Genomic DNA, 11,425 nt, shown 5'->3' on the forward strand with positions numbered 1-11,425 from the left:
TTTAGATGATTTTTTTAAAGCACTACAGGAGTTTTATTTCAGGGAATTAAACAAAATTTCTATTATCATTATTAACTTAACCTAATATGTTTAAAAATGTATTAAAAAATGCGGTAATAGCTAGGAGCATATGTAACATAATTACTCATAAGTATGCCACTAGCTCTATTTCTTCACTAACGGTTTGTTTCACAGATATTGCGTCATCCGTACCCTACGTGATATTTGATGTCATATTTGACGTCATCGAATCTCAAATGCCGATTATGCCGTCGTATAATTAGCTCTACGTCTGATAATACGACGGCCATTAGTAAACAAACCGGTTTGAACAACCAAGGCTTAGGAGCTAAAATTAACTACAATATAGTGTCAAGTTCTATTAATGTAATTAATTTGCAAATTAATGAAGTTCTCGGAGACTCACGTTCTAAAAAAAATTTGCATGTCAAATAAAAGAAGCAGGTTTATTGGAAAAAATAGTTGAAATTCAGGTTGAGCTTTTCTGGCGCATCTATAAGGTTGGAGACTTTGCAGATTCTTTTGATCCTAGGCCTTACTCTTCTAGGCTTGAGATGGGTTTTAATAACGCTAGTGGAATATCCCACTTCGACGACTTGTTCCATTTTCGGAAAGCGATCACTTATTGGTAATTTTCCCCAACGTTTTATTTTTCAAAATTACTCATAATTTAACTTCATCCGCACAAACCGAGCGAGTTTATAAATTTCAATAAAGCTACATTGGGCTGACTAAAATTCCGACGCAAAAAATTCCTTCTCAATTTAGAGGTTTTCTATTGGCTTAAATAAATATGTGAGTAGCCAATAGTGTGACTCCCAAAACTACTAGGATGAATAAAAAGGTTAAAATCTAACGTAGTCCACCTTTTTACTGGTTCATTGTGAAACAAACCGTTAGTGAAGATTTTTGAATGGAATAAACGTACAGTGGCATACTTATGAGTAATTATGTTACATACGCTAGGAGTAATACACTCACACTCAGGACTACGCGTACAGAAAATGTATATCATTCATTTTTAAGTAGAAAAGTTATATTAATTAATAATAAAACATAAATCGTTCGTAGGTTTTTAAAAAAATCTAAAGATTATCGTACATTATAGTATTTTGAGGCAGAATTATCGAAATAATGGTACGATATCGTACGCCATGAAAATTATAGTACGCCCTAAAAATTTTGATAAATTATCGCACTGTGCGATAATTATCGTACGTCTGGCAACGCTGCCGTACACTCCAATTGGGAAAATAGCCCAAAATCCCCGCCCAAACAAAGATCGTTCTCTTAGCGATACAGCCCAAGAAAGTCGGTATGTTACCTGATACTTTAAGTAATGAACTAGAACTACGACGGCATTTTCGCCTTAGGTAGGGGTATATCTCGAATGTTGAGTTTAGCCATAGTTATACAAAGTTAGCCTAAACAATATGTTTCTCGATTGGGGGCCCTCTCTAAAAGAATTTAAAAAGAGCGGGTGATCCATTTACCTCAATGCCTACGTTTTTTATAAATAACGTAGGCAATGATTCACCAACCCAACTCTCTACTCAGCTTGAACATTTCAAAACCTAGCCCAATATATTTCCGCCGAACTTGCCGAAACTCGGCAACTCACCCAAAAAACCGCAGTTCGCCCAACGCTCTTTCCCCGCAACCGAATTCGTTAAGAAGCCCAATTTGGGCGTGAAATCGCCCAACTGGCTATTCTGCTGTGTTCCTATCCTGTTCAGTGGCTTTAGCCAAGTTGACAGATATAAGAAAATTATAATATCGGCGCTTCAAATTATAGAATTCTTGGCAAAATTATTGCAACCATCATAGAACTGAAGATAGCTTATAAAAAACGATTTAAGTTGTAACCTATCACCCAAAGGATTTATTTCAGGGAGTTCTAAGATTCGCTCCCCTTTAAGAACTAAAAGTAACTTACAATTTGCACCCCCTTATGTAATGTTATGTTAAGCACCCCCCTTCTTGATCCGTTTCGGGTGGGATTTGAACCCACAAAACCCCTATTTCTTGTGTGTTCGGAGTTAGAGGGAGAGGGGTTTTGTAGTTACCTTAATTTGTACGGAGTGAAATAGACAATAAATGCCGCTCTCTTTTTCTTTCCTCCCCTACGCGCATGCGCGAGCCACTGATTAAATAGTCAGGTGTTTATGTAAGTTTTATGGTGAGGCTAAATTTGATAGCTCGTGAACATTTTTTTCGATCAGGAGGCGCGTGCGAAATTGAACGAGCCCTTCTATATTGAAATATTAAGCAGCGCGCGCTTTTATGTATTACTGCTTCTAGGCAATAGCTGAACAGGTTTTATTTAAGCGTCTATTGAGTTCATTTAAAATTTGATAGACGAAAGCTGAAACATTGGGATAATGTGTCTAAAGAATTTTCCATCGGCTGCATTCTACCAAAGATAATATAACTACGTACCCTAGAGGGCCTAGATTCGAAATCAAGCTCCTTGCACGTAATGCAGGCTCTTACCATGAATGTATTTATTTATACTCAGGGAGAATGAATATGTCGAGACTATCGACGGACACGTTGAGGCCCTAACCCCGTCAAGCTAAGGGGGGGGGGGAAACGGAGGCGGTCTTATTTTTTGCGTCCTCGCAGCAGCGTTAATCGCGTCGAAAAACGTAATTTTTGAGAACCAATGAGATTGCAGTATTATTTGATTTTATTAAAACGGAGGAGCATACCGGGGGCCCCAATGGGTGGAACTGGAGAAACGCTAAAAATAATCTCGACATATTCATTCTCCCTGAGTATAAATAAATACATTCTTGCTCTTACTGAGCTCCCGGCGGAAGTCGGCAAAAAACTGCCTCCATCAGAGATCCTTGCAGTTATAGAGATGCGAAACTCCCTATACCCTAAGCAAACCATTTTTTTTCAAATTTTTGCCGATTGCAGCGACGCCTGTACGTGGGGAGTAATCGCAGAGATCCTAGGATTGTTACCGTTGTTTACAATTTTTGCGTCTCTCGGCTTGAAACGGGCGCTTCCTTCCGGCCGAAGGGCGGCGCTGATGCTTGCATTTTTTTGTCAGGTTTTCGGCGGAGTTTCGCATCTCTATAACTGCCAGGATCTCTGGCCTCCATAGAGCCGCTGCTGGCAGGGCTACCGACATCTAGTTAAAAAGTTTAAGTGAAAATTGCGCCGTGGTTTTTGACTTGCGGTTTTCAAGATACCAGATATTTTTGCGTTATATTGTTTTAAAACAATAATGGATCATGCCTGTAGCTCTAAAAAAAAATTCTGAACGAAAGAAAACTAAAGGTGAGTATTATAATTTTGGAGTATCTATTGAAATTTCTTATTTCTCACCCTGCTAGGGAGCCCGATTTTTCCGATTTCCGGCGCGAACTCACTAAAAGCCTCACGAGAAAACGGGCTATCGAGAAACGCCGTGATTTCGAATCTAGGGTACGTAGTTATATTATCTTTGATTCTACATTTGTTTGACTTCAAGAATGCAATAGCTCTTTATATAAAATACGAGAGGTCACTTGATTACGTTAGATTCATCGTGCAGTTAAAGTTAGAGAGCGCGCGCATATTTTTGTTTTTGTTCAGCTCGCGCGAAAACGCACGAGACCCTCTACACGGAAATCAAGGTTCATAAAACATAAATACGCTAATCACGGTAATATTAGGAAGCACACGCTCCAAAAAAACTTTTTATACATGTATGCGTATATATTATTTTATAAAAAGAGCTATTGGGTATCTAAGAATATGGGTAGATAGTTTGAGCTCCTCTTTATTATTTTGTTGCAGAAATTAGTCTTTCCAAATTTCATGACAATCATTACACATCTCTAGATAAAAAAGCAGACAAACTTTGGTTTTTGTATCGCTAATATGATCCCATACACCTAATTCTTGTTGACTCACGAATACTGCTCAAAAACCATTCAATTGTTCAAAAACATGTTGTATGTGTTTAAAAACCCAACTTTACCCAAACCTTGGAGGAATAAAACAAGTATACTTGTTTTATTCCTCCAAGCCCAAACTATGTAAAATATTAATTATCTAGCCCTCTTTTAAGTTTTAACCATAGAAATCTCATAGGTAACTAGAATGCTGCCGTGTAACTGGCAAATGGGCCAAACGCCGTGGCAGACGATAGCCAGATCTCAGCCAATCAGAGCTCAAAGAGTGATTCTGCCAAGAAATTAATGTCACCAGAGAGAATGACGTCACCTAGCTCCCGCGATAGTAGCGGAACCGGGGAGGATTATTATCCTCCTTGGCGGAACCACTCTACGGCCTCTCATTGGCTGAAGTTTCAAAACGAACTGGCGACAAGCTCGGCCGTAGGCGGCAGCATTCTGGTTACCTATGAGATTTCTATGGGAGCAAAGATAATTTTAACTCGTACCCTAGATTCGAATACTGAGAGCTTTCCAATTGACGGTTTTGTTACGAAGTGTTTACCTTCTTCCGGCACGTGATCTCAGAAAAATTGGGCTCCATCGGTTGCGGTAAGGCGCAAACCATGGAGCGAATTTTCTCTGAGTTCCATAATTTCAACAAACACTATATAAACAATAACTTGCGGCTCCTGGCTCTCGGAAATATTACTTTTTGGCGATTTACTTGGACTATGATTTATTTAAGCGCCTATTATCGTATGTTAAAAATGTATCGAAGAAAACGATAACTATGGTACAGGCTGGCACTCTTCTTTAGTCACAAATCTTCGCAACAGAGGGACTCAGTCTCTTGCCGTTCCATCGGTTTTCCGCATCCCCCTTGAATTTGTAGATTTTCCAAGCAGTCGGTTTTTTGGGTGTTAGAAAAACTAGCCTTAGCCTACGGCGGTGTACGTGACAAGTAAATAGTTTCAAAAAGACGGTAAATATATTGTTTCATAATTATTATAAGCGGCCTTTAAAGTTCGTAAACAATCAAAATTATTTTCCATATTGCTATTACTCAAATTTATGTTTTCATACAAGCAAACAATTTTACCGTAAAACTGTTTTTTGATTAACTGTGAACCAAGGCATCTTCCATTGTCGAATTTGGGCCTTGGTCAAACCGGTTTTTCGTATTTTTGACTTACTGGTAATGGATCTGAGCCCCCAAGCAGGGTTAATGGTTAAATTAACCCGGTGAATATTATCGATGATAATTTATTATCCGTTGCTAATTTATTTTGTATAATGCAACCGATGATTATAATTTAACGTTAGGAGTTTATTTATTGCGAAATTCAGTATATTACTCTTTGATTTTATATGGAAATGAAACTTGCTTCGGATAGCAATTACTATAAATTTCCTTATGGCTGATTAACTTTCTCTTAAAGTACAGATTTTACATTTTGACATATAAATCCCAATTACCAACAATTTTTTTAATAAAATAGCTGAAACAGTTAGTGCCCTAACTCTAGTGTGTTTCTTAATGTTATTGAATGTAATGTTTAAAACTACTCTACACATACTTTTATTATGTAGTGAGAGTTTTCATTAAATACATTTCTCTTATGTGTTTAACTGAAATAATAAATTTTAACATTGGCATATCATGTTGAGAATTTTTGGTGTGAGTAAAGTTAATTAATCTATGGTCTGAGTTTATAACCTGATTTCGTTACCTTAGCTTGCTGCTCAACTGAAACTACAATAACATATTTTCTATACCTGTGGTATATATATATATGTATTGATTAGTAAGTTACATCTACTAGTTTTTCATTGAAAATTGAAACAAGTAGAACATAGCCTCCAGAAACATGTGGGCTTGAAGGCAGTTGAGTAGGTGTCAAATTCTATAATGGCTATACTTGTGACCCTTTTTTGGTCTGGTTCAATTTTGAAACATATTTCTTCCCCTTCATCCGATATAAGCCATTTATTTAGTTAAATTTGATGGTTCGCACACTGTTATAGGAATATAGTTTAATGCCATATTTTCTTATGTAGAAATGGAGTACGGTTCTGGCCAATTTCCTACGTGTGTCAATGTCTACTCCACAAGTGGAACATCTGACAATCTTAGCAGACATGAAATGTTAGGTTGGGTTAATGATTGCCTACAAACTCACTACACCAAAATAGAAGAATTATGCACTGGTATGTTTATCAGTAATTAAAAATTGAACAAAATATGGCTCTCTAATGTTGTGTTCTAATTGTTAAGGGGCAGCGTATTGTCAGTTCATGGACATGATGTTTCCAGGTACAAGTACTGGACTGATTTATATTTCACTTTTTTCAATGCTTTTGCCATAAGAGAATCTAGGCCAATAAATAATATTTTTTAATTCTATTAATATGTAGTAGTTTTAATTATTCAAAAAAATTGATTTAGATCACTAATTGGCAGGGTATTAATGACTCAAATATTTATTAATGACTAGACTAATTTAGTTTATAATTATCACAAGATGCTGTTCCACTGAAAAAAGTTAAGTTCAAAACCAACTTAGAGCATGAATACATTCAGAATTTTAAGCTGTTACAAGCTGGTTTTAAGAAAGTTGGAGCTGACAAGGTATTTAATAGAATTTTAAGGTGATGGGTGCTCTTTCAACCGTGACCTAATCTATTTTGGTCGTTTCAGAATGTTCCCATTGATAGATTAATTAAAGGACGTTTTCAAGATAACTTTGAGTTTTTGCAATGGTTCAAGAAGTTTTTCGATGCCAATTATGATCAGCGAGAGTACAATGCCCTGGATGCTCGAGGAGGCTTATTGGTTGGTTCCGGAGCTAATAAAGTCGGAGGAATGAGAAGTTCGCCATCTGGAATGGCCAAACCAATAGGCAGAGCAGGTATCATTGCCAGTATGTTTAGACCCAAAATTTTACATAAGCTTGTGGTGACTGTTTGTTATTTCAATGTTGTTTATAAAGTTTTGGCAAATTCTTAAAAACAATTTCTTTTTCGCTCTCCTGGTATAGCTCCTAGGCAGCAGCCGAAGATCTCAACTGCTCCTCGTCAGCCAGCTTACAATAACAGGATTGCTTCTGGAGATACTGGTCGAGCGGAGGAATTAGCGAGAGAAGTGAGTTGTGACTTTTTTTAATCTCTTTAAAAGTAGGTAGACTGGTACTAATGTATTGCGCTTTTAGGTCTCTGAGCTCAAACTGACCGTCGATGGACTAGAGAGGGAAAGGGATTTTTATTATGGCAAGCTTAGGGATATCGAAGTTTTGTGTCAAGAGCAAGAACAATCTGGAGAGAAACTAGGAGTTATTGACAAGATTTTGGAAATCTTGTATGCTACCGAAGTAAGTATTGAATTATATAACTTTGTTTTGTACAAATCTATTTTTCATCTAAAAAATGTTCCATTACTCAGGATGGTTTTGCCGTACCCAACGATTTGCCCGAAGATGGTTCTTTACCGCCTGGGGATGAAGAGGAATATTAAGTTCTATTGGCTTCATGGCCTAAAATGTTTATGACACTGAAATTTTCCACAAAACTTAGGTGTTTCGATATACAGGATAAAATAACTACAAAATATTTCTTGCAAATGCTTAAAAATGAAAAAGTAACAAATCTGACAAAAGTGTTTAAAACAACAGGCATAAATTCCTGCCTTCAATTCTCGTCCCATCACAAATTTTTCAATCATAAAATGCTTCAGTGCTTAAAAAGACCTTAACTTTTTATGGAGGAAAGGAGTAGAAATAGGCCTTAGAATTTAAAAGTATGGGAGTTTTTTTATGTTTTAGTTTTTTTCTAACTTGTGTATTAGTTTTACCAAATAAATGAATTTTCTTTTCGATCTAAAGAATTTTAGGACTAGTTTTAGTAAAAAGATTTAATTAATTTTAAAAGAAAATTTCATCGTTAAGTTTAGAATAATAAGAAGGTGGTTGTGTTAAAAACTTGAATTTTCACCAATGTTTGAGCTAGTGTTGTCTTCCCTACTGATGCCTAAGAACCTTGTTGACCTTTACTAAGTCTCATACTTATATACTTTTTTGCGTAAAGAAACGTTTAGAATAAGTTTTTCATTTTGAGAGAAATTATGTATATATAAGATTGTTATAACTCTGTCCAGATATATGAAAAAGGATCATGTAGACGCGTTTGGAAAAATATTAAGCTTTAAGTAGATTAGTTTGCCTGATCAAAATTTTAGACCTTAAATCTATATGGCTAGTAGATTTTTCACTTAGGCACTAGTTTGCTTTATTTACTAGAAAAAAAAAGCCTTTTTGGGGAAATGGTGCAAAATGTTAAAAATAGAAAAGTTCCTCAGTTTTATTTGGAGTTAATGGTTGAAAGGTGTACTTGTAAAATTCTTTAAACTGAAAGCCATTCCAAGTTTACTTATTGGTCATGTTTTTATTGTGATGATAAAAAGAAAATAATTTAAGGGCTCTATTTCCTACCTCTGTGAAGATATTGTTTTGACTACCACACATCTACACTGAAAATGTTTCTAAAAAAGGTGTTTAATTCAAAATCAAGCCACGATTCTGGCTTGATGAAAACCTTATTTAAGAAAAAATAAAAAAAACTGCTTAACCAATTATGTATGAATATATTTATTTGAATTGATAACTAGATGATATACTACGTTGAATTGGTTTGTATGGATTCTTTTACATGTTTAGCAATTTTAATTCTTCTGTGTCTCTTTCTTTTCTTTTTTTCAGTAGGTTTCTGGATCTTGGTCTTTTTGCTTTTTTTGCAAGACAAAGGATTGGGCCCCTTAATTTTCCTTTTCTTTCTTTTTTCGGGTTCTTTTTCACCTAATATTTCCTTTTTCAAATCTTTAAGTATGCTCATTTGAAAGTCAGACACACTTGACTTTTCTTTTGCCACTGTTTCTGCCATAGCTGAACTGGCATTGGATGGCTTTTCCATAATGATGGCATTGAAATTCATGTACAACAGAGGTACTCCAGGTGTGTTACGTACCTAAAACAATACAGGAATAATTGCCAAATTTTATTTAGCATCTTGTTATCATGCCAATTACCATTTCGGCTAATTCTGGATCCTGAGTGGCTATTAAATAATGTGATGGATTTCCATTTTTTACCATGTCTTTCAAACATTGACTTCCTGATACAGGATTAGTTTCGTGACCACACTGATGAACAGGGAATTGCTTGACTATTAACATTGCACCGTACAATAAAGGACCTTAAAGATAAACTGTCATAAATATGAATTTTACTGTGCAAGTATTTTATTCATGTACCAAGCTTTTCCGTTTCAGAAACAACACACATGGTTGTGCACAACTTTACATCACAGTCAAAGTACTTCGGCATTTGCTCCTGAATATTTACTTTGTAGGTAAGAGCCGATTGGCAAAACGTTCCATCAAGAATTATTTGGTACGGAACACGAAAGTTAAAATTATTTCGATAAAAAGCAAGAAACCTCTGAAGCTTCTTGTGTCGAGTTATTTTCATTTTGCCTTTTTAACCATATGTACAAAACATTGATCAGTTACTTAGGGTGGAAAAAACGCGAGAACGAAAACTAGCAGAAGACTCAAAAATCAGGACTGCCAACTTGCAGAAGCCGTTTACCATGCGTTTATCACGGATTTCAAAGCATTTATCCGGTGCATTGAATTGGGAATAATACTGCTAGAATTACAATTACGATTTCGGTTGCCATGGTTACGTGGGACCTGTTCTGATAAGACTGTATGAAATTCATCTTTATAATTAGCGGTAGCGCCATCTATATTTTGTAAAGTTACATGGCTAAAAATAAATAATTATTAGCTAACTCAGCGTAACTTGAGTTAAAAAGGATCGTGTTGACAGAATAAAATTATTTTTAAAAAACTTCAAAGGTTTGTTTGTTACGATAAATCATACATTTCAATTTCGCATCAGATTCACGAAAAAATTCAATTGCAATATAGTTGCCACCACTAGAGAGAGATGCCGCCACGGTAGAACGATAAAGTTGAATAAGTCTCCTTATTGAACGAAATTGGTCCCGCGCCAGCCAGATTTAGTTGTACCTCTATTTATTCCCAACTCAATGATCCGGTGCCTCCGAAATTAGTAATTACTAATTTCGTCATTCATTTCCAAAGTCATTTATTATATTTCGGCTATTAATTTTGTTTGGTAGTTTGGAGGTTTGTAAGCATATAAATCGGAGAAATAACTAGAATGCGGGAAGCGCGTCGATTGGAAGCTGTAGTTTTGACAGTGCTTTTTGTTTGGTTGATGACGACTCTGACTTGGATAGGGCTGCATACTGGGCCAAATCGCGCGGTCTATCCTTTAATGAATCAAAGTGCTCTGTCCTCCATCTGGGCCACAAAACCCACAATTTTGTTTACACTTTAAACGGTACGCCCCTCAAAACTACTCTCTCGGAGCGAGATCTGGGTGTACAACTTGACCTCACCAACAAGGTTGCCAAACGAGCTCGCGCGGTCACTGGTCTAGTCATAGAAATCTTATAGCATAGAATGATTCCGTATAAATACAAAATGGGCCAATTACATTTTCGGAGGTTTCGTCATTATCAGCCAATCACGATTCAAAGAGTGACTACGGCAACGACTAGTTGCCATCTAGTTTGAGTTACTGAAAACATATGTAACATAATTACTCATAAGTATGCCCCTAGCTCTATTTCTTCACTAACGGTTTGTTTCACAGATATTGCGTCATCCGTACCCTACGTAATATTTGACTAATATTTGATGTCATATTTGACGTCATCGAATCTCAAATGCCGATAATGCCGTCGTGTAATTAATTTGCTCTACGTCTGATAAACCGACGGCAATTATTTTAGTAAACAAACTGGTTTGAACAACCAAGGATTCTATATATAGAATCCTTGGAACAACCAAGGCTTTGGAGCTAAAATGAACTACAATATAGTGTCAAGTGCTGTTAATGCAATTAATTTGCAAATTAATTAAGTTCTCGGAGACTCACGTTTTAAAATAAATTTGCATTGTCAAATAAGAGAAGCAGGTTTATTGGAAAAATAGTTGAAATTCAGGTTGAGCTTTTCTGGCGCATCTACAAGGTTGGGGTCTTTGCAGATTCTTTCGAGCCTAGCAGTGGCGTATCCAGGATTTTTTCGAGGTAGGCTAGAATATTAAAAGTGGGCCCCCAACCACATATTATTCTAAAAACTAAATGTTAAATTTATAAAATTGTTGAATGTGCTAAGTGAGACAAATTAAGTTATTTATTTAAAAAAAAATTCAAATTTCAAAAAGAAAACTCATCAACAACTTTCATGGGAATATCTTTCAAAATATTGGTTAGATCTCTATTAAGAGATAACAGAGATAAGTTTGAAAGACGATTTTCTCGCATTGTCGTTCGTGTGTTTGTTTTTATTCTGTTAAAGGTGCTAAAACTCCTCTCGCATGCCGCGCTGGAAACCGGGATACACTGAATTACATTAAAATACTT

General features: G+C 36.0%; 2 protein-coding genes across 5 annotated transcripts; one reads left to right on the forward strand and one right to left on the reverse strand.

The window, feature by feature from the left end:
* Window positions 1–4,628: 4,628 nt before the first annotated feature.
* On the forward strand, window positions 4,629–7,785 carry Eb1 (microtubule-associated protein RP/EB family member 1). Of its 4 annotated transcripts, none has more exons than XM_090181229.1 (8): window positions 4,629–4,896; window positions 5,973–6,122; window positions 6,190–6,234; window positions 6,437–6,543; window positions 6,613–6,835; window positions 6,947–7,056; window positions 7,124–7,282; window positions 7,354–7,785. In XM_090181229.1, exons 2-8 carry the CDS (start codon window positions 5,975–5,977, stop codon window positions 7,423–7,425), a joined length of 864 nt encoding a protein of 287 aa, XP_090037355.1. In that variant the 5' UTR covers window positions 4,629–4,896; window positions 5,973–5,974; the 3' UTR covers window positions 7,426–7,785. The 4 variants fall into 4 exon arrangements, with proteins under 4 accessions (XP_090037355.1, XP_090037357.1, XP_090037359.1 ...); XM_090181231.1 differs by having other exon boundaries at window positions 6,953–7,056; XM_090181233.1 differs by having other exon boundaries at window positions 6,613–6,823; window positions 6,953–7,056.
* Window positions 7,786–8,559: 774 nt separating this feature from the next.
* On the reverse strand, window positions 8,560–9,474 carry LOC149936070 (rRNA-processing protein UTP23 homolog). Its single transcript, XM_090181234.1, has 3 exons — window positions 9,217–9,474; window positions 8,992–9,158; window positions 8,560–8,930 (listed from the first exon to the last, which is right to left on the reverse strand). The coding sequence occupies exons 1-3, from the start codon at window positions 9,431–9,433 to the stop codon at window positions 8,583–8,585; spliced, it is 732 nt and encodes a 243-aa protein (XP_090037360.1). The 5' UTR covers window positions 9,434–9,474; the 3' UTR covers window positions 8,560–8,582.
* Between the last annotated feature and the right edge of the window lie 1,951 nt (window positions 9,475–11,425).

This window comes from Leiobunum rupestre, chromosome 7 (assembly GCF_980474605.1).
Source record: "Leiobunum rupestre chromosome 7, qqLeiRupe1.1.hap1, whole genome shotgun sequence".
NCBI classification, from domain to species: Eukaryota; Metazoa; Arthropoda; class Arachnida; order Opiliones; family Sclerosomatidae; genus Leiobunum; species Leiobunum rupestre.

Bases quoted from the DNA above. Each gene is read 5' to 3' on its own strand.
- LOC149936070 (XM_090181234.1), bottom strand. From the start codon at position 9,433: ATGAAAATAACTCGACACAAGAAGCTTCAGAGGTTTCTTGCTTTTTAT. The intron at 9,159-9,216 runs GTACATGAATAA...TTTATCTTTAAG, and splicing joins TTCTGAAACGGAAAAGCTTG to GTCCTTTATTGTACGGTGCA. The intron at 8,931-8,991 runs GTAATTGGCATG...GTATTGTTTTAG, and splicing joins ATCCAGAATTAGCCGAAATG to GTACGTAACACACCTGGAGT.
- Eb1 (XM_090181229.1), top strand. From the start codon at position 5,975: ATGGAGTACGGTTCTGGCCAATTTCCTACGTGTGTCAATGTCTACTCC. The intron at 6,235-6,436 runs GTACTGGACTGA...AATTATCACAAG, and splicing joins CATGATGTTTCCAGGTACAA to ATGCTGTTCCACTGAAAAAA. The intron at 6,544-6,612 runs GTATTTAATAGA...TGGTCGTTTCAG, and splicing joins AGAAAGTTGGAGCTGACAAG to AATGTTCCCATTGATAGATT.